The sequence below is a fragment of the Epinephelus fuscoguttatus genome, linkage group LG10 (genome assembly GCF_011397635.1).
Source record: "Epinephelus fuscoguttatus linkage group LG10, E.fuscoguttatus.final_Chr_v1".
Lineage (NCBI taxonomy): Eukaryota > Metazoa > Chordata > Actinopteri > Perciformes > Serranidae > Epinephelus > Epinephelus fuscoguttatus.
The window spans coordinates 10,174,885-10,198,733 of record NC_064761.1 but is presented as its reverse complement, the minus strand read 5'-3'; the positions used below and the strand labels follow the sequence as shown (position 1 = coordinate 10,198,733).

Here is a 23,849-nt window from a genome sequence, read left to right as displayed (position 1 = left end):
CTTCACAGTATGTCTTCACACAGGTATGAAGATGGAGACATGTCATGATGTCTTGGCAGTAAAGTCCTATAAACCTTCAAGAATTCACACAATGATTTACTATCACTGTTTTGAGCCACTGCAGTGGGAAGTTGTCTTGTGTAGTTTCAAAGGAATTTGAATTGTAATAATTCTGACCATCCCCTCTGTGTGTTAAGATTGCATTTTACAATTTTCTACAATTTTAAAGATCATAAACACTACGGCTGTAACCGACTCAGAATTCTATCAGTTGATTCAGATTTGGCAGTCCACTATGAATGTTCAAATGCTTTTGGCTCACACTAGATACCAAACAAAAGCCGCAGACTTATTGTATTAAGTTACTGAGTGCCCGCAGCCTTTTGTTCCAAGGTGTAGAGTGAAAGTTAAGAGCGCTCACTCTGCAGAAAAAAAAAGACTGCTCAACTTGAAGCAGTCTCAGTCAACTTAGGAGTCTCCCACTGATGATTTGAGTGTCCGCTGTACTCATGTCACTAAATACAGAGATGTTGGTTACATGGCTTATCAGTGACAACACTGCAAAATGTGATCATAACTGAGAGGAATGAAGACCTCAAAAAATCCATATCAGAGCATATCAACCGTTAAAGTGTTAAACAACAAAGTGTGTAATAAAAAAATGGAGCTGATACACGTATGTGGTGACACAGCATGCAGCTACAGTGATTAAAATTTAAAAAGCCCACGCAGGCATGTCATTGACAGAAAGCCACTGTGTCATGAGGTGCAGGCTTTAGCGTAGCCGGTGGCTCTTCTATCTTCTGTTCCATTTGTTTGTGTGCGTGCGTGTGTGTTTGAGGTGGGGGTGTGTGTGCACAGCGTGTATTAACAGTATGTGCATGCCTCATTATGTACACAATGTGATTCCAGGCATTCCTTGTTTTCTGTGTGAAGAGGAGTCTCTTGTCAACAGTGTTATGACAAATAGCAGTACAAAAGGGATCAGCAGTCTTCATGTCAGCAAACCCTCCTGCAAATGAAGCTCTCTCACTCTCTGACTTGCCCTTGCTTTGTGTTACCAGGGGTGTAGTGATATTCAGGGGAGCTACAAATCAATAACGCAATTGCCTTTCAACAAAACTCACCCCCCTGCAACATTTTAGCTGTCTTTTATTCACACTGCGCTGTATTTGAGTTCAGATCCACAAAACTGGCCTGAGTTTGAATTGCCCCAGTAAACCACAGTAAAATGGTGAAAATGCATGTTTGCTGTTTTCTCTTTATTCTAAGAAACATACAGAAAAAGCTTTGCTAAAATAACTAAATGTCAAAATCCTTGCTAACCTTTCTGGTTTGGAGATGTAAGCTGGTAACCAGTTCAGTCGGACACATTTACATCAAGGAAGTGACCATTTATAGCAAATATTTGTTCCATTTGGCAGAAAAGGCTCCGCTCGTTTAGGGAGTTCTCAAAGAATCAGGGCACCAAGGATGACTTCTCTCAACACACACACACACACACACACACACTGAGACATTATATTAGTAAAGTCAACAATACCAAAAGCATATTCTATACAGAAGAGGCTGAGGTGGTGGAGGGGACTGCAACAGGGAACAGATTTAGCATGAGTGTATCAGCAGAGTAATTAGTTAGAAGTGTCAGGTTATTAAGGCCACTGAGTACCCCTTGTACAGATATGATTGGATACTACTAGTCATCTGGTAGCCAGGCAGCTGATGAATGAGCCACTGATGATGAATGAAGCAGCTGATGCCAATCAAGGCATGGCAAGTCCCACCATTACCCACTTTTGACTGAAAAATGCTTCCACAACATAAAAATAGAAAACACATGACATGATGTTGCCTGAGGTTTTTATCTAAATGTGCATGTTCATTTCCATTGTTATTGGTCTCAAAATGGCTCTATCCAGCTGCTGCATATTTCTCAGCTCAAGCCCCTGTTTGGTAAACAAGCTAAGTCATAATAAGTTACCAAACTGGGGAGGTCCACTCTATTATCAGATAACACACATAAGTAATAACAATAAATTAGGGTAAAAAGGCTGTAACATTTGGTATCATTCACCACCACCACAGATACCTGACTGGAAAACTAAGAAAGAGGATTATTTCTTACCATAGACTGTTTGAAATATTACATGTAGCTACTGTGATGTCACCAATTGGTTCGTCGACCGCCATTTTAAAGTCTTGAGTTCAGCATTTTTTTATTTGGACCAGAGGGTGGAACTGTGGAGGTGCAAGGGGTGGAGCCTACTCCTAGACAGTGCTGCTGCCTCACACACAGTCTGTCATTCAAAGTGGCCACATCTGTAATTGCGCGTAACTTTAAGCCTTAATAAAATGTGGTGAGTTAGGCCTGCATTAAAATTCACCACAGATGTCATGAATCAGGACAGGAGATTAGCTTTATAGACCAGGCTGTAAACATGCTTGTTTCTGCTGTAAGGTTTTTTATCATGGAGATCAATGGGAATTGACTCGCTGTTGGAGCCAGCCTCAAGTGGCCATTAGAGGAACTACAGTTTTTGGCACTTCCACGTTGGCTTTATTTTTCAGCCTTGGAGGTTGCCACTTGTTTATAACAAATGTTAATGGATTATATTCAAATAAATGTAGGGCGTGTCAGCAGAGACACTGGCTAATGTTAGCTAAACAATTTGCAAATATTAATTTAGGTTATAGAGTGCCCCAGGAATGAGTCAGCGTTTTTGCACTCCTGGTCCTCTTGTCTTAAATTCAATGGGGTTTTGGCCTGAAGTAATGTTCTTGGTTAACATAAGCATAAGAGGCTCTCACGTTTTGTTCGACGACATTAAAATACGTCTGTACATACTTCACTTGTAAATTTTAAAGATTTCATGCATCTTAAAAAAGGCGATTGATAACAAGTGGCTAAATGAGACTACAGAATCTCATCACACTGAACATGGCTTTACAGCCTTGTTGTGGTGGGAATGTCCCGATCACATTTTTTTGCTGATACGAGTCCTTTATTTTGAAATCGAGTCTGATACCAAGTCTGATCTGATACTTTGCAAAGCATTAAGAAAGAAAAAAAAGAATGCATCCAAGTTGTCCCATAAGGTTTGTTTTTTATTTAAATAGTATCCAAAAAGCTTAGCAGTGGTTCAGCATCTTCTTCTTGTCTTCAACAAACAAAACAGGCCTATATCTTCTGTAGCAGTTTGACACATGAAACAGATATTTTTTCTTTTACTCAGTCAAACCCCACAGAGAAACCATAAAACCCATAAAACAGGTTCCTCAACACCAAAATTAAATTGCTTTTACCTGGTTTCTGTAGAACAAAAGAATTATGCTATACTATACAAAAATACAACTGTAATCACTTTCAAGAAAGTATATATTTTTTCCACCAAAGAAGAGAAATGTTCTGTTCCGTTCAGTCAGTTCAAACAAAAAACTCCACTCTGGGATTTCCAATTAACACATCACAGTTCAGTTCAGACCATTGTTGTTGTTTTGATTCTTCTGATGCTTTATTACCAATTCCGATTTTGTAAAAATAACGTGATTGGCGTAGAAACCCGATGGGATGTTAATTTAAGAGACCATAGTTGGTGAGTTTATATCCTAACATTAGCTTTATAGTGTTTAGGCTTCAAACCCCATAAAAGTAATGTTTTGTGGAAATTATCTATCAAAACATGTAAGTATCATAAATGTTTGTAACAGAGCTAACTTTTTGCAATAATCCAAAATCCAATTGAAATATTTGGTAGGCTGTTTGATGAGGGAACTAGGGTGACGCTAACTTCTATGTCAGCCTACAGAAAAAAGTAATCCCTGGAGCAGTTTGTTGAACAAAATAACAGGTAGCCTATTGGTAAGTGATAAAGTTCCAAATTATGATGCATATAGAATTTGGCAATTAGCACTTTCTGACAATAATATAGGAAACAGTATTGAGAGAGCTGGCTAACATTAACCCTCCAGAATATTACTGAATATTATCAATCGTTTGAAGTGATTGGTTTCTCCAGTTAGATGAGAAGAAAACTGTCAGGACCAGTGACCAATGAAAAAGTCTGTGCTCACTTTAAAAGTCTGTCCAAGCAATGTAAAGAAACTTGGGAAACATGTTCAGGCTTTTATCTCTAACAGTCTGGACTACTGCAATGGATTGTTCAGAGGTCTGTCTGAGACAGCAATCAGACAGCCTCAGCTGATCCAGAATGCAGCTGCCATGGTTGTAACAAGGACCAGAAAGGTTCAGCATATAACTCCGGTGCTCAGATCACCAAACACGCTCATTTTCTTACAGAGTCATATTCTATTGCTTGTCCATAAATCACTATATGGTTTAGGTCCAAGATACTTGTCAGATCTCCTGACCCAGTATGAACCTTGCAGACCTCTGAAGTCGGCTGGTTCTGGATCAATGGTTATTCCCAAACTAGACTGTAAACATGGCGATTAGCTTCTATCCTGCTCAAATGTGGAACAGCTTGCCAGAAAAGCAAAGGCTCGAGACAATGCTGAGCACTTTCAGATCAAAGCTAAAGACCTATGTTTTCACCATTGCTTTTAATTAATTCTCTTTTAAGTCATTGTTATGTGTTTGTTTTATTGTTTTATTTATTCTTTGCGCTTTTTATTGTTTGCTCCATTGCTTTTTTTATTGCTTTACTCTGTGTGCTTTTGTCTGTTCTCCTTTGTTTTTATCTTTTGATTGCGTCTTTTTATTGTTTTTATCATTTGTTTCTTGTGCTTTTACTTGCGAATCTGTGAAGCACTTTGGATTGCCTTGGGGTCTGAAATGCGCTATGTAAATATATTTGCCTTCCCTAACAGTAGTTATTGATTATCAAACATGTAATATCACCTGCTTCAAGGACAAAAGGAGATTGGTCACATGCTTCACAGTGACATAATGACTTTCGTTTATAGTTTCCTTTCCCAACAAGGGGAGTTTCCTGAATAATAATTAGTAATAAGTAATTTTAGTCTCCTCTTTAGTCCATCTGTTGAGTATAATTTTAGAACAAACAGTAAAATCTAGAGTGTGTCTATTTCAGTGAAGGAGGAAAAAAGGAAAATGCTTGGTTGCTTTTGTTTTTTCCCGATTTTACATCCCCAACATTATTAATCCTAATCCTCTACAGGAGAATGTCCGTGGCAATGGTCACAGTCTGAGGTAGTATTCGAGTGTTTGAAATGCGTACTTGAGTAACACTTAGTAGCATCAAAGGCATGAAGACACAAAAAGAGCAAGAAACAGTGTGCTGTCTTGTTTATAGGGCCTCTCGGCTGGTTTAATAGGATTTTCACAAATTAATGGTCTGATGTTTGTTTGATGTTGTTGGAAAAACTGTTGGTGGCAATTCCGTGAAGCGTTCACAACCAGCAGCTATTAACTAACTCATTACACTCTCTTCTCACGTCTTCATCTCACTTTCGTTCCCCATTTGTCTTCACGGTGGGTGGATTACCAAAAGACACGAGCGTCTCCATCTTCTCTCCCCATATCTTCCCTCCACTCTGGTTTGACTCTGCAGCTGTCCTCTTGTTAAGACTGGATCATCAGAAGCTCAATTAACAAAGCTGATCTACGACTCTCTGAAGGTGCCTTTCAGGAAAATGCTCAATATGCAACTGGCATTTGTAGAATGTCTTTTGATGTCACTCAAATGAAAAGCTTCTTTGTTTGTGATTCTTAATTTCTAAAATCATTTTTCTGTTGCTAATGGCATGTGCATATTGAGAAGGATCAATGTCACATCAGATTAAACCAGCAGAAGAAAAACCGCTGGAGAAAAAAAAATGCAATATTGAACAGCAGAGCAGTTGCAGTTTGCATGCGCAAGGTCTTTCAAATAAAAGTAATTTGGTTTATCTTCCTGAATGAAGCATGAAGGACTTTTCTCCCATTTTGCACAATTCTCTTTGGGGAGGTCCTTGAAATAACATTGAGTCTACATCAACCAACTGTTTTGCACAACGGGTTATTTTGGTATCTAGGGTAACCCAGCTACAAACACACACATATGTTTTCACACAGGCCTTTTTGATGATAAGCAAATGTTTGTCTCTCATCATGGTAAGGTAAATGTTGGGTAGCTTGAGTAGTTTTTTTCATTATTGTTGTTTTCCCTTCCACGGTCATTTTGGATCCACTTAGAAAAACACAATCATTTACAAAAAAAACCCTATTATTTTCTTTCACTCAGTGCCTTTTTTTTTGCTTTTTGTCTCTTGCCCTGATTCATTTATTGAATGCAGTCCTCCCAAAGCTTTGATTATTTAAAGCATGTATCTGTCTAAATGTGGAAAATGGCAAACCAATTTTGTAGTGGCCAGTTATAGACTTTCCAGATCAACCCTGAGTCCTATTTATAAACCACTAGTACTACTACTATAGCTACCGCTGTAATTACTACTTCACTTTAAAAGAATCAGAATGCTGCCTGGTTTATGTTTTTTTGGAAACACTGGCAATAAACAAGTTGCAAAGTGTATGGCACTAGAACAGTGACAGTAAGATTTGGCATTGAAAATAAAATTTGGGCTTGAAAAAGGAAACATTGGCAGTGGAAACATTCCACTGAAAAATAAAACACAGGCATTAAAAATTTTCATTTTGATATTATTTCTGCAACCTGATGTGTTTTTTTATTGAAAATCTTAAGATGTCACTCCCTCTCAGTGTCACTTCTTTTATGCTGATGGCAGAAATGCAAAATTTTATTCTGATGCCAAAACTTGCTGTCACTGTTCTAGCTTTATACAAAATGTTGATACTAAACGTATCTGATCATTGTTTGTCAGCAACATATTTATATTCATAGATATGTTTGGGCACCCACCAACCCAAGCGCTAGAGAAAAATATTGGCATTGTACGTTTCTGCAAACCATGGATACTTTACATCAGTATGATTGTGGATACGTTTAAACTTTATGATTTAACAGTGCTGTTGTTAATGTGTGGCCAGGTTGTAGGAACAAAAAACACTTGGTTGTGGTTAGGAAAAGATCATGCTCTGGCTTAAAACACCTGGTTTAGGGGGCAGGATTCTACCCAGAAATGCAACAATGTCTCAGTGGGAAAAAAAAGCCACTTCTTATGGCACTATCCTGGGTAGACAAACAAGAATGGGTTGCTCAAAAACCACCCTTGTTTAGAGTCTAAAAAGCCCCTGGAAAAACAGCAATGGGCCGTTAAAAAACATCTGGTTTTGTTGTTTGTTGGTCTCAAACAGAAGTCTGCTGTGGTCTGCAGCTTGGTAGGCATCCTACCTAACCCATCCACAATCCACCATCCTCTCCAACTCCTGCTGACAAAGTCAGCTCTTATACTCTGTCACAAAAACATTGATATGATATGTGTGAAATATGCAAATATAATTTGTGGTTTGCTGAAACGCACAATGCCAACATTTTGTTCTGGCAACTGGCCTGCACCCACATCACTTGGTTAAAATTAGAGAAAGACTGTGGTCCGTGTTAAATATTTAAAAAGTCAACAGGGACATAGTATGAGACTGGATGAGTTTTCCTCTTCTACATGTAACCAAACCCCCAACCTTAACTTTGCCATCATTAGAAACCCAGTCTCGTAGCACTTTATTCGCAAGGATAAGAAGTTGCCAGTGAGCATCTGACCCGCAATTATGTTGCCTATCAAAAACTAACTAGTAAAATGAGAAGTATAATTTCCAAGGGACAGGGTTGTCTGTTTTTAGAGCTCCTTATGTGTCACAAAATTCATATGTGAAATGAAAGACAAAAATGGAATTTAAACAAAGGCTCAATACTGCTTAAAGTCAGAGGTGAAATTAGACTTTTCTGAGTCACTTAAGTAATTTAATTAGCTTCCTTCCCTTTGTACCACTGATATGGTTTGAAATAAATGTGCATTTATTACATAAGAATATAAGGGGGAAAAATAGGTTGTATTGCAATCCCTCCAGTTCTCCAGTGTGTAAATATTGTGCATTTGCTTCATAAATCACAGTTTGAATCCAGAGTTTTGATATGCAGAGCAATGATCTGGACCTAACTGCTGTAAAGTCATTATACAGTGTCTGAGTAAAACTGCCAGGAGATGAGAGATAGAAGAAAACTGTGTTTAGAGGAAATGGGCTCGCTGTCGGAAACCGTGTATACATGCAAATATCCTGAACACCTGCAAAGACAATTCCATTTCTTTCTCTTTTTTTTTCTTGTTTTTCTTTCTCTGTGTCATTCAAATGTTCTTATGATGAGTTCAAATGAGAATGCTTTGTGGCTCACCACATTAACATTAACATGATTGAGACAGCGGCAACAGAAGAATCGTAGAGCTCATTCATGCTAGACTAATTAGCTTACAGCTGAAGAAGGATTTTGACCATAAATTATATTTAAAAAAACTTATACAAAAGGAATGTGCTGGCTGTTTGGAAAAACATGTGCAGAGAGGACACATTTCAGTGGGTGTCATTATTCTGTGCAAATTCATTTTATGTAACAGAGGTTTGGGTCATGCATCAATTACACGAGGTGCACACATGTTGCCAGTCACATGTCACTTTGTAGCCTATCTATGATCTGTACACACTGAGTTGTTCAGGCTAATAGGAACAAACAACTGAATTCATGTGCAAATCCCTGTGAAAGGCCTCAAACTGACCATGCATTACTGTAACCTAATTTAGCATGGTTTTTGCCTGAAGATTGAAAGATGTGGTGCGGCCCCATGTGTGATTTGCAATCATTTAATAGAATCGTAAAGCAGTCTTAGCATAGCTTGTGGGCTTTTTATTAACCAGCGGGTCAAGCTTTTACCCTGCAGAGGGCCTTTAAATAGACACTCCCCGAGGTATTTTTCACAAAGAATAATGACGTAGAGGCAGATCTAAACAATAGCGTATGTGGGCCAATGCCACTGTGATTGTTCAAGTGATAAACAACACAGAGGTGTGGACTCGAGTCACATGTCTTCAGAATCGATTCAGAATCGAGTCACAAATTCAGTCACTTTAGACTTAGGAAAATCAAAAAGGACTTACAGCTTGACTTGGACTTTAATACCAATGACTTGTGACTCCTGGACTTGAGCCTTTTGACTTGCTCTGCTCTACTTCAGCACCACTGCTGGAAAAAATCCCAGCGGAACACTGTCCTGAATCTACCGATGTTAATATTAATCTTTTTATTTCATTTAGACACAAACCATGCAACAATGTACAGTATTACTTCTTACAGAACATGTCCTACAAATCATGAGAGAGAAAGTTACAGACATTATTCCAATTAAAGCAGAGTTTACAGAATGACAGGCCAGAGACACATAAAATTCATTCTGTTGCAGTACAGGCTAAAAGTAAATTATGCTATGAATGTACAGTGTCAGCACTACTGTTTATGCCTCCATGCTGGCAATAGCTGTGGCAGGAGGCATGGTGTTTCATGATGTCCGTCTGTCTCATTCTCATCAACATGATATTTCAAGAATGCCTTAAGGGAATTTTTGCAATTGTGGCGCAAACATCCACTTTGACTCAAGGATGAACTGATTTGATTTTGGTGGTCAAAGGTCATCGCACTGTGACCTTGCATCCGTCTCATTCTTGTGTAAGCAATATTCCCAGAACGCCTTGAGGGAATTTCCTCAAATTTGGCACAGATGTACACTTTTGGTCCAGGATGAAGTGATTCGAATTTGGTGGTCAAAGATCACCGTGACTTTTTTCAGTCTGGCATTGCGGTCGAAATCTCAAGAAAACCTTGAGAAAATTTCTTCAAATTCTGCACACGTGTCACCTTGGACTCTAAAATGAACTGACTACAATTTGTTGCTGAAAGGTCGAGGTCACTGTGACCTTGCATCTGTCTTATTCTTGTGAATGAGATATCTCCAGAACACCTTTAGGGAATTTCTTCAAATTTGGACTCAAGGATGAACTTGAAGCACCCATGTTTTCACAGACATGTATAGGCTACTTTAACTGCTACGGTTCGTGGCGGCATACAACCGTGAGGCAGTAATTCTAGTTTATGATTAAGGTCAGTCACTCTTGAGACTTACTCATGACTTAAAAGATGATGCCTTGGTCCCACCTATGACACAAGATCACATTTAATATAGGTACAATATGAACAGTGATGGAACTTTACTTGGTGTTTGAAATTTATCAGGGAAAAAAGATGAGGGATAAAAAATAAATTAATTAATTAATGTATTAGCCATTTTGTTTATTAGAATAGTGAAATAATGATTTTCAACTAACTTTCTAATGGCTCCTCAAGCTCAGGTTTTAGATTGCTGCTGTAAAATTGATTCCGTGAGTGCCTTGTTGTTATCACAATGCGGTGATGTGTAATGTGTGTGCCATTTAATTTCCTTACAATAATTTCCCACATTAATGTGCCTCAGGAGATAGCATTAGTAGCAGACACTCACCTATCCTCCTCAGTCACATACTGTACTGAACTGAGACAATCTGCATTGCTCTGCTCAGTGGCGTGTTTTGACTGCATCAGCAGGTTATACGCTGGGTTGATTCCCTGATTTGTTATGTTGGGCACCGAGCTGTGCCCTCAGGCTGCCTGTACGCCATGATAGATCTGAGACACCTGGGCTGTGATGGACAGATAGCAGGGTACGACTCCATCGTGGCCCCCGTAGCTCCTGCTGCTCCTCACCTCCTGGTGCACAGTGCTTCGGCTCTCCGCGGGGGGGCTGACAGATAGATGTGCATCGAGCCCCCTGCTGCACAGAGCTGCAGGTGAAATAAACCCGCCGCCCGTATGTGTGTGTGTGTGTGTGTGTGTGTGTGTGTGTGTGTGTGTGTCTGTGATAGGCTATTTCAGTCACTCAGCATCTCGGTGAGAGGAGTTAAGGTGAAATAAACCTGCAGTCTTCCATGAAGCGCGAGATCATTTTGTGTGTGTATGTGCGTGGCATGCAGAAAGTGAGGTTGAAGTGAAGTCTTCGACAACAGATCTGTGTGTGTGTGTGTGTGTGTGTGCTGTATCCTCCAGCCTAGCTGTGGCACCATTCATAAGTGTCCGTCAGCGAGCAGCAAAGCGAGGCATTGTGTCGATCACAGTTAAGTTCTCCCTCTTTCTCTCCCCGCTGCTCCCTTTTTCAGCCGGCCCCAGTGGACGGAGGGAAGCACTAATGGCCGCTCGTTATAGAGAAACAGAGACATGAAACAGGCCTTAATGAGCTGTTTTCTGTTTTGTGTTTTTCTCAGGGGGTCATTGTTATTGGTGAGAAATTGATTGGCAGCTGCTCTGCACCCATAGGGGCTCTGCGATATTCTGGGTGATAGCAAAGTTTTTGCAGCAAGGGCAGCTTTGTTTAGATGTTTGCAGCTGCGGGGTGTGTGAATGCATGTGTCTCAGCAAGTGTCTTTGCATGAGGGAGTTGGTGTGTGTGTCTGTTGGGTGTTGGGGTTTTTTATGTATGTAAGAGAGAGAAAGACATCAGGAAACCCAAAGATTCCATTTGCTTTTCTGCAGTTGAGGAGGAGCAAACAGTTTTCAGAGAAAACTGTTCATATTTTTGAAGATTTGAGGATTTTCACGTCCTAGAAATAATATGAGCTGGCATTTTATGCATGCAGTGGTTGTTAATATGCTATAAACCAGTGTAGAAGCTACAGTATCACTTTGTGCACCTGTGCTCTTGCATTCACAATAGATTGTGTCTGTCTGCCTGTCACAAAAGCAAATTGTTTGCATGGGATGTTACAAAGGGTTGGCGATATAAATAAATTAAAGTAACCAAGTCCAACATAACCAACTCTTTTTAGCTCCTTTTAGTCTAGTTTTGCTATTTAACTGCACATTTACTGTTCGGTTCCGTCTCAGTGCCCTCATCAATCATGTATCCAGCAGTAGCAGAAAGCTATTTTCAGCAAACAAGCTGTGATAAATCCACTGTACACTACCTGTCCATCACCACACAGCAAACAAAGTTAACAACTAGCTGGTGAAAGAAAGTGGAACCTCTAGCAGCTAATAAGCCAGGTATTTTTCTCAGGGGTTGGTGGCGACCAGAACAGAGCCCAAAGGCACTTTTTCTCCTACAGGACATGAAACACATCTCCAAATGATTACTGCTGTTGCTCCATGTCTGCAGCATTGGGTTTGCTATGTTGGTAAAGATTCTCAGTCTTTCAGACCATGGTGATTCTAAGTGCTATATTGTAGGCAACTGGACTTGCTTGAGTTTCATGAAGGCGTTTGACCTTTCATCCAAGAGGCTTCTTCAGTTGCAGCCAGCGACTCTCCTCCAGTGATAGCATTAGGTTGGGCTTATATTAGCTTAACATGTCAGAGATCTTTTTATCAACAATTTAAAAGAAAAATAAAATAATGCAGTTTAGATGAAGTGTAAATTGTAGGTTGATGTTACCCATTGGTGTGTGAACTGCCGTTTTGGAGCCTGGAGTTTGGCCTTTCAGCTGTTGCCGTCTTAGTTTTTGTAGCCACTGACTTTGTCTTAGTTTGTAGGTCATTGTCATACTGACAAATAAACTGTAATAATGAAAATTTAGATTGGAGGTGGTGGCCATTCTGTTTTGTTACAGCATCTCCCAAGCAGCGACTGCATCTTAGCGTGATCAAATTGAGATAATAACAAATGATTGAATGGTTGGTTGTGGAATCAATTCTTTGTTGATTCTCTCCAAAATAACTGCAATCAAGTCAAAATGATTTTGTGTTGCAGCCACTTTTTGATACAACGTGTTGTAAATCTCACCTATTGCAGCTTTACAAAGCAAAAACATTCAAACTCAAATGCATGTCAGATTGTATCTGTGGTCCTTTCTTCAACACAAAAGTACCTCACCACCCAACAGTGACAGAAAGGTCTTCAATTTCTCCCCTGCTAGGTGGGGGTAGAACCATGTTTATTACCAGCTGCATTTGAATAGTGTTAATCTATGCATCAAGCAGCAGCACTCAGTCTGCAATTGGTAGATAAAGGCAGCTGGCATGCTCCAAGGCCAGGCTGAATATCAAACAACTTCAGATGAAGCCTGTTTCCCTCCAAAAGAGGCGCGGGAGCCGCAAGACTCCTTCCATGATTATAGCCTGTCCAACCACAGTGCCTCCATTACTGACTTGAGATGAGTAAAGATTGCGCTATTATTCAAAATCGATGGAGAAACACAATGTTTTTCACTATGCTGCAAAGCAATTCGCAGAGCTGGAGGGAGAAATTGCATGAAACCATTCAGTCCCCATATTTAGCATTCAGAGACAGTATACAAACTTTCATAATGTAATATTTTAACACAGTATGATGTAGTTGTGAGCAGCTGTTAAGACATATACGTTACAGTATCTATCAGCAATTATACCCTCTCATATTAAGACATATTTTATACTATTTCAACTGTGTTTTTTTTGTGATTTATGATCTGTTTACACACGGCGCCACTTATGTGTGCCCACAGGAATTATATTTTGACTTACCACTACATTATACGGTTTTGTAAACCATTTCTTTTATGTTTAAATGTTTCAAAATAGCGTTACTAGTGAGTGGTCTGATGCTATTTCTACCTCCAGCTGAGAGAATTGCTTTGCACCATGCGAGAAACATTGTGTTTCTCTAGCGATTTTAAATAACAGTGCAATCTTTTCTCATCTCGTGTCACTTTTTGAGGCGCTGTGGTTGGACAGTTACCCATTCATGTTCAACAGAGTGGCACACAAGATTCACTTAGAGGTCATGCAGACATCATATTTTACGCCCGGCAAGAAACAGATCTGAAATGAGCCTCCTCGTGAGGGACACAAGCTGTGTCCTGTCCACTTTAAAATCAAAACAATTTCCCTCCTATTCAAGAAGCGGTAAAAAAAACAACAGTTTAGAACGGCTCGGTGCATTTACTTTTTGTATTGTCCGCGTAATGTGTGGCTTCTGTTGGACCCGTGTCCTTTATCTCACCTGCATGCAGCATTCATGTGTCTTGTGTGTCCTCTGCTTACTCTTAGCATGTGTTTCTGTGACATTGCAGGGAGTTTGGCCGCTGGAAGGTGAACAGCTTGGCCCTGGAGAGACAAGAGAACAATGGCTTTTCCTTGCCACTGGACCCCGAATTCCTCCAGACCATTAGGCAGCTGGGCAGGAGGCCCAGTCTCAGCGCCATCACTGACAACATTATCAGGAAATACGGAACCCACTTCCTGCTCTCCGCTACACTGGGAGGTAAGTAAAGTAGACGGGCTGTGGTTTTATTTGCTTTTATTGACCTATCTTTACACCAGGGAGAAAGGAAGCGTTAAAAGGTGAGGTTTGGGGCATCAAGGTGGCCCAAGTCCAGGACAAACATGTGGCCCATTTCTACAGCAGAAAACCTTTTAGGTAGAGCTGGGTCATATGGAGGAAATCAAATATTATAATAATTTTAACCAAATATCTCTATGGATATTGTAATAGTATTGTGTGGTTAACTTCTGGTGCTTTCACCAAATATTTACACAATTTTTTGATAAATAATAATCAGTTATGTGGATATAACGGCTGGTTTTGGGTTCACACTGGACGTAGAAGCACTATGGAGCATGCTGACTTTCCACAGAGCGCTGCAAGCCACCTTTCAGCACCCATATTAGGTCACTGAGTTGTTTACACTGGATGCTCTGCAGCGCCAAGCTCCGCTGCCGGCTTGCATTCTGCAGCGATAGTTTCAGTGGTCTATTTTTTCAGCAAGCTAATCTGGCAAGAAAACAATCTGATAATCAATTATGAGCAACATTAAAGATAAATTATGTATGATATAAATGATTTGATTCTTATACATGATAAAATATGCATCCCATGCTTACTTATTCCACAGATTTGTCAGTTGTGTCTAAATAGAGAGCGAGAGCGTTAAGCACATACACACACACACACACACACACACACACAAGCAGACAGAGTGCGTGTGATCAGAGAAGAGCAGAGGAGAGGATGCGCTTGCTGATCAGCATGGAGAAATGCACTTCTAATGTGAACGACCAGGCCATGACTTGAGCAATAACTGTCATACTGCAGCACGTCTGCATCCAGTGTGAACGTGGCATAGGTGGGTAGAGGCAGATGATAAAACAGCAAGAAGATCAGAAAATAACATCACTTTACTGTAATGCAGCCTTTAAAACCCAGAAAAGACAACACTTATGATAACCAAAATCGAAGGCAATATCTTGCTCCTATTACAATAACGCTATAAGAGTACAATTACACGTGAGGGAAATTAAAATTTGCCGTTCACTTATAAAAAAATAAAATAAAACATTTGCCTCCACTGGCAAAGCTAATTTGCATAATCACATTGCGTGGAGTTCAACTTTGCTGAACTCTGACAGGCGAAGTCACAGCCTCAACCAACAGGAAAAAGTATGTGTGGAGGAGACATTTTCTGTTGTCATGCATATTATATAATACTGGGTGTGAAAAATACAAACTGCCACACATGAGCAATGTTGCCTGGCTAGCAGTGGGTCTGGACACAAGCGTGGAACGTAAGAAAATGGAAAATGGACCAATAACATTATATTTCACAGTAGTTATCAGCAAGCTAGCTAATGACAGCTAGCACGCTAGCTTCTTTGTGCGTCACAATCAGCAGTGCCCACATTATCACTTTGGCAGGCGATGGTCACTCACCTGCATTCACTCATGTGTGACCATACCCTTATATACATATACTGCCTAGCCCTAGTTGTGAGTGAAACAAATTGTAATTATTCTGCATTTCTTAATTGTTTCAAACACATGCTAGAACTTAACTGCTTTGAACACCTGTGAACATCCCCTTTACAACAGCCATTCAAATGTTGAATTAATGCAGCAGTAAATTGCAAAGAACTATGTGATGGATACGCACCAAGAAAGCTGATGCTTCCCCTAATCAGTATTTCTACACATGCGGTGGAATGGAAACCCCAAATAGGAAATGGCCAAAGGGACTATAATTTCCCGTTCTAAATGTAGTTCCTGCAGCTTCTGTTCCTTTGGGCCAGTAGCCTAATTACACAACCACTGTGTCCTAAGCTGGAACCTTGTCATCCACATCTTTCTCCACTTGTGTTGCTATAGACCATCAGCTGTCAAATAAAATGGGTAATTACCATAAAAGAGTAATCTTCGACACCACATTTGAAGCTCTAAAGCTTCTTGCATGCTCAAACAACCAAATATTTAACTAACTATTGTCTCAGCTGTGACTGTGGGATTGTCTGTGGTTGTTTGAGCTCATATTCTTTGATTCAACATGTAAAACCTCTGTTTAGAGTTGTTTGACAAAAGTGTCAGCGGATCCTGTCAGTGTTTCCATAACAATAGAGGAAAGTTAGCCAGAGTACTGTAATGCGCAGTAAAGCTCCCATGGCTATCTGCTGCACAATCTCCTCCATCTCCTCTGCTGGCTCTTTTCATCTCTTGTCTCTTGTGCATAAACTCTCAAAGTCATGTTGAATACCAACAACAGTATTTTAAATAGGTTGGAATGAATCCTGTACATCATGTTCTGCCAACAACAGCAGCAAAGTTTATGCAGTATATCTTGAAAAACACTGTGATTCCTGGTTAAAATTCATAATGATAACAACATAAACAGGCTTGAATTTGTAACATCTCCCATTTGTGTGCCCGTTTTGAAGCCTTGTGTTTGGCATTTTGGCCATCTTGGTTTTTTAAAGCCAGAAGTGACCATACTTGGAAGGCAGGCGAGGGGTGGATCTGACTGAGAACCCAAGGACACTGACTGCCGACAGCCTGTCACTCAAGAGGCCACACCCTTTATTATGCATAACTTTAAGCTTAAATAAAATGTAAATAGTTGAGTTATATAAAAACTCATCCCCTGCACATTTTTCATGAACAAGAAAATTTGCTACAGACACCAAAACCGCTTTTGTACCAGTCTGTAAACATGTGTATTTCTGCTGTAAAGCTGGATATTTTAACTTGGGTGTCTATGCTTTTGAAGCCAGACTCAAGGGGCCATTTGAGGATTGCAGTTTTTGGCACTTCAACATTGGCTTCATTTTTCAGCCTCAGAGGTTGATGCTTGATCCATACATTGCCCCTTTCTGAACCGTTAATCAGCTGCCCTCAGGCATGATCAATGTTTTTACAAAGCCTTGGGCAAGTCTATGAATCCACTGGGAAGTTATATGCCTTTTTGTGAAAGGCGACTCCCATTACCATCCCCCCACCCCACACTTTTAGCCAGTTGGCATGAACACAAACATATGCCATGCCAAATTTCAGCCACTTAAGGCAAAAAATATATAGATTTTTTTTTTTTTCTTCTAACCAGCTGACCATCCAACGGACAGTGTGAGCTATTGAGCTGCTGATTGCAGCTAAAAAAAGGAAAAAATCTTTCATATTTTACAAGATAATCTGTTTTTCCAAAGGATTTCCCTCTTTTAATGATTTGCTCTATAAAAATGTGTCTATATCTCCAAATAAAAGAAAGATGCTTGTTGCAACACAATTGAGATTATAGCTACTGCGCAGCGATGGGTCGGGTCCGGGCATTTTTAGGCAATTCTGAGCAACAAGCAGAAGAATTGGAAGACATTTAGGAATTTAGCAACACAATCTGCCTTTTGCATCAGCTGAGGCTCAAACCCGCAACCTCTGGAACCTAAGACAGTCATCTACCGCTCTGAGCTAATTGGCAAGTAGCAACTCAACAGTGGCTTCACAGACTGAGTAAGCCTCTTGCTGTTGTGTAGGAAAGCAGCCATCCGTGCATGGAAAGGCAGATTTGAAACCACTGTAAAAAATTCAGTTATTCTGAAAATCTGAAAATACACATATTGCACCTAGACAGCATGGAGATGTTGGTAATTTGTTTGTAACAATGATTGATTTGCTCCATAAGTGAAAAACTGATGTTTAAAATTGCCATTCTTACATTGACTCCAATTGTTCACATTAGAGCAAAATTCAAAATGCTGTCAAAAATTCAGTTTTTGAGATAAAAATGCTGAAATTTGCCACACATCATCTGACTCATCATGACTCTAGAATTTTGTCATTTTTTTCATGAACATTGAAGATTTATTTAGCAAGAATTTGCATGTATATGTTTACAGTACCGTTTACAGTCAAACATTTTGATGCACTGTAGGCTCAATTTTTGATAAATCAAAAATCTGAGAAACATAGCTTTTGTAGGACAGTCTGAAGATGCTCTGTAGCAAGTTTGGTGTCAATTGAGTAAAAATTGTTGGAGGAGATAGGAGATAGATAAGAAATGATGAAAGTTGTGAAATTGTAGCATGTATGGTTGATTTGTTATGAATTTTCAAAGTTTTGAACTTCAGACGCTTGCTGTAGCGCCACCATCAGGACTATTGACTTGAGTTTACAGCTGAGGATATCTGGCATGAGACCGGACCTTTGTGCAAAGTTTGGTGAGTTTTCACCCATGGAAAGTATGATTTCCTCGGAAGAAGAAGAAGAAAGAAGGAGAAGAATACCTGGGATTACAATAGTGTCCTGGCAGCTTAGCTGCCCAGACCCTAATAATTAGGCTGTAGTATTCCTGTAACTTCATTTGTATTTAAAAAACATGGTTCTTAACAAGGTTTCAGAACTCAATAATAGACAGAGTGAGTTATTAAAACTGATTTTTCTTCTCACGCTGCGTTGGAGACAAGTGCTAACCTTTCTCTATCCCCAGTGGTAATGTACTATATATTAGTTTTAATGCCTCTCCAAATTAAAGCCACATTCCACATAAAACTTAATGCCGTTAGAAAGGATTTTTCCATCGATCTTTCACTCTTTCCATCGTTTGTCAATACACCATCCTCTGAAAGCTTTGGCTCTGTTTTTATTGAAAGATTTGTTCCATAAGGCATCTCAATTTGTGCACGGTGTAGCTGCAGACTTATCACCCAATTGACACAATGTAGACCACAGTGCAAAATTAGCAGAGGCAGATAAATTTCTCATTAGCTGTCCACCTTCAGAAGTACTGTTTATCAGCCTACTGAATGTGACTCTATAATGAGTACTGGCAGGTGTTAATGGGTTAATATTTACCACTACACCACTGAGAACATTATGTCTGTGTATGTGTTCAGGGGATGATTCATTAATGGAGTGTGCGTACGTGCCTGTGTGCGTGTGTTCACAGGGGAAGAGTCATTAATGATCTTTGTGGACAAGCGGAAGTTGAGTCGGACGTCTGAAGTGAGTGAATCCAACGGCACAGCTGTGACTCTGGAGGCCCTGCACCAGCTGGCTGCCTCCTACTTCATCGACAGGGAGAGCACCCTGCACAAGCTGCACCACATCCAGATTGCCTCCACTGCCATCAAGGTAAAAAGCTTGCTGCTCTGAGTCAAACACAAAACCGATTAAAAAACAACAACAAAAAACAGGTGCTCATTTGTCACAGCTTTAGATTGCTCCCATTGTAGGATTTTTTCCACTGCCATTTCATTGGGACATTATTCAAATTACATTTTGTTTCAGTGGCTAAACGTAATTATTGTATTTTTCAGAAACATGGCAAGTGGTCTTGATTAGCTCAATCACTAAAGAATTAATGAAATCAGGGCCAGTATGGAGCATTTGAATGGAAACCCTACAATCAGCAGGTTTAGCTCATTTTAATGAAAAGAGCTTTTACTGCTAACCAATCAAGGTCCACCTTTTTTCTGTCTCTGTGGATTTAGTCTCCAAATTCATTCAGTACACATCCTTTCAATCACTACATATTTACTACAAACATTACAAATATTGAGTTATTGAGTTACTGGCCTAAATGTCAATGGTTCTCAACCTTGTTGAGTGTGTCAAGACCCCTAAACTGATAAGCATTAGGTCACGGGCACCCATTAATTAGGTCAGGGACCTCGGTCTGAATTTTTTTATATTGTAAAATATGATTAAAGGTCACATATCGACACTTGGTTATGGAGTTTCCATGTCAACATATGACGTGCAAAGAACCCTGGGGGCATTAGTTGTTGACATTCTGGGACACCTTAGGCCTGTTACATGCATCGTCTGTTTTTAAATTACACTTTTGTTTTCTCAGGAAATGTACAGACTGCATACAGTGTCTTAAAACATAAACGCACTACGTTGTTGCAACACCACAAATTGACGTTTTTTCGTTTAGAGGAATATTGGCAAAAGTGGTGGTATGTTTTCTTTAGTGCATAATCACTTGAATATAAAAATTTTGGGGCTTTTGCTACCTTAGAAAGAGCAGTCAGTTTTTACAAAGTGAGCAGGTCCTCATCTGGAGAGATTGCCATGTTGCACCAGAATGTTTCTACAGTAGCCTACAATAGACAAACCAAACACTGTCTCTAAGGCCGTTTACTTCTTTGTGTGAGCCACTGTAGTTTGTGCCCCCTCTGCCATGAGAGCATTGAAAAAACATTGATTTTTTTTTTAAATGTGAAGCTGCTTTATTCAGTGCTTTTACCGGTTTGAATCACTAGGTTCATTTATTGTGAAGAGGAAGAGACCTCCGCGGATAAATCAGCTCCTGGAAAAAAAACCCCGCTCCTGAACACTTGGATCTTAAGTTATCAGAGAAATTATGTGAGCACACGTTAGCTAGGCTAGCAGCCCGTCTCCAACATGCCAAACAGCATCAGAGAAATGCTGATTTGTTACATGAAACTGCTTTATTAAGTGCTGTTTTCGGTTTTAATCACCAAAGGTCTCCTTTATAAACATTGCATACGCACAAAAAGGCCTGAGAGAGGGGTTCGCCACTTCCCACGCAAAAGATGTGATCTACAAAAACAGACCTAATGAGAGAAACTTTGACCCATGCTTACACACGTTTTGCAGACGAGAGATTGGCAACACAGATGGTGAGGTGGAAGCCTGATAGCAGAAATTGTGTAATTTCTTATTTTTTTTTTTTCTTTTTTCTTTTTTTTTTTTGGTGCATGCCATTTTTGGCTTTTGGCAGTGAAGACCCCCTGAACAATGAACACTAAAGGAATTCTAACCAGGAGAAGTTTCAGCTGGCTACAATTGGCAATTCTCACCGCTAGATGCCACTAAATCATCTCAAATCTTACACCCTTGACCTTTAGGATCAAAACACTAAAGCTGTTAACTACAGTACAGTTGAGGAGATAACCATGGAGGAAGTAAAATAGACAGTAGTTACTCATATGACTCTTAGGCACATTGAGTTTGATTCTATAGTGAACTGAATAGTGGAAATAAGCTATTCCCATTTTGCTGGTGACCCGGGAGCTATATATATGACACTGAAGTTTAAATAAAAACACTTTGATGATAACATGGGATAGACGATGGGATATTTACATTGTTTGACTGTGCATGAAACCAGCAGCCTTAAAGGGATAGTGCACCCAAAAATGAAAATTCAGCCATTATCTATTCACCCTCTCTATCTACTCGCCTGAGGGAGGCTCAGGTGAAGTTTTAGAGTCCTCACAACACTTGTGGAGATCCAAAGGGAGAGGGGGTAGCAACACAACTCCACCTAATAGAGGCTTATGGCGCCCCAGATTAAAACGTCCAAAAACACATCATTGAAACCATAAAATATCTCCATACTGCTCGTCCGTATTGATCCAAGTGTCCTGAAGCCCCGACATAAAAAGTTGTACAGAAAAAACGTCATTTGAACTCTGTTTTTAGCCTCACTGTAGCCTGTAGCTCTAACTGCTTCTCTGTGAACCATGCTCACATGTGCACACTTGCACGCAAGTCCAGCGAAAGCACGTGAACACACATGAAGGCGGTGCCCATGTCTCACGGTCACGCACAAGCGAGTGTGTTGTGAGGACTCTAAAACTTCACCTGAGCCTCCCTTGGCATTTGAGTGAGTAGATAATGGCTGAATTTTCATTTTTGGGTGCACTGTCCTTTTAATGGATGCTACAACATCCACACAGTTAGTTTGGCTTTATTAATTGTTCTGAGAGAAGCTCATGATGTGTCTTGGACAAGACACAAAGATATTTTTTTCCAGTACAGTAGGTGGCACAATCTTTTGTACAGTAAAAACAAAATATATCCTCTTGCTGTTTATGTGCTCATGATTTCAGATAATAATGACGCTTATGCTCTCCTCTGGGCATAAGTATTGGAGCAAATTAAGAAAATCACCCTCTACAGTGGTAAGTACTTGCCAAGTACTTACCACTTACTACCAATTACTGTATGCAGTTGGCGACCCATCAATAGGCCCTTGGTGGGCTGCTCTGGCCTGCTTCATATGCAGAATACCATCATGCTACAGATTATTAAAACATAATTTTAACGACGTATAGCAGACCGAACCCTCTGTATGGAATGATGAACTTGAGCTACTTCTCTTACCATTTTTAATTAATGAACCCTTCATAGTGAATGCACTTTAAGACCTCACCTAATGTTCTAGCCAAAAACCCAGGGGCAGTCATTTCATAGGTTACCTCAGGGTACTTCAGAGGCAGAACTCTTCCACATACAGTAAATATTTCCAAGTACCATAAGGGAAAATTAACCAAAGAGAATGCCATTCATGAGGAAACCCTTTTTTATTATTAAATAGATTTACTTCACAAAAACGTGTCCCACAGCAGCAGTTCACAATCTTTCTTTCATTCTTTAACTCCTTTCCCCTGTTTTCTATCTGTGTGCTAAGCTTGGCTAAGCAGCTGCTGTTAGCTTCATATTTACCACGCAGACAGTATGCTAACTAGATAAAAAGCATTAAATATTTCTTTATGTCACTTCAAATGTTAAAGAATATGACATCATGCACTGTTTCTGTATTTCATGTCTCTTTCTCAGTTGCCTGAAGCACTCATTGTCTTTGTTGGCTACAGATGGTTTTGTCTCAAAATGTCTCTTGAGCTTACTTGGTACCACTGCTGCATTTGACAGTTTTTCCCTGCCAGCAAGTCCTCATTAAACAACAAAATATGTTGCTTCTCTGTGCCCTCCAGAAAGATACATTTTCTTTCTCATTACTATTGACAGGACAGCATTACTGTTACAAATCATTGTTTCCAAAATCCAATCTTTTTTTTTTTTTTTTTTTTTTTCATCTGACCCTATGGTTAAGGTTTGGTTGGGTTTAGGAACAAATCTACTTGGTTAGGCTTCTGGAATGATCATGATTTGGGTAAAAATCACCTCATCAAAATAATTATACTTTTATCATTCTGCTTACACATTGCCACTTGTTAAAGGTATTGAATGAATGCCATTATGGCTTGAAGAAACCCAAGCTGACTGCAAACAAACAGGAGTCTCCTGTATTAACGTCCAATGTTTCGATGACCCATCCATCCACCTCCCTCAGCGGACTACTTCATCCTTTGTTCTGGACAGACAAGAGCCATAATTCACATGACTGATAGAGGGCTTTGTCACTTGAACATAAACACATGTTGTTTTGGGGCATCTCTTCCCTGCAGATAGCTTTCCCTATCAAAGAAAACCAAGCAGCTTCCACTCTTCGGTCTGATTTTAGTTGCTTTGGTCAGCTCAGACTGTGTTGAGTACTGAGATGTATCAGCATTTCTTTGAGCTATATTTACAGTGACAAATCTTTCCATTGCATGCTCTGAAACTTGCTTTTTTTGACTGCTGTGCAGGTGGAACAGTGTATTTAATATTTTAGTGTGATTTGAATCTTTCCTTAAGGGACCAGGCTACTACGTCACACACTTTGGAAATCTCTGTCCTGCCGTTGGCGTCCCATGTACCGTTATGACGGAACAGCTTTAATCTGGAAAAATATATACTTTATGAGCCACAGATGTAGCTGTTAGACCTGAAGAAACTGAAGTCAAATATTGTTTTTAATTAAAAAAACATACAATATAAATCACACTTACTGCATGATCTACTTGGCATTCAGC

The 23,849-nt window shown here is 39.8% G+C and overlaps 1 protein-coding gene across 2 annotated transcripts in view; it reads left to right on the top strand.

Moving 5' to 3' along the window:
* Positions 1-23,849, top strand: part of LOC125895517 (BMP/retinoic acid-inducible neural-specific protein 3-like) — a 70,513-nt gene that overhangs the window by 11,955 nt on the left and 34,709 nt on the right. For both annotated transcript variants that reach the window (XM_049587417.1, XM_049587418.1), the window contains exons 3-4: positions 13,997-14,187; positions 19,127-19,311. In XM_049587417.1, the coding sequence (XP_049443374.1) occupies positions 13,997-14,187; positions 19,127-19,311 (376 nt within the window). The remainder of the gene's footprint in view (positions 1-13,996; positions 14,188-19,126; positions 19,312-23,849) is intronic.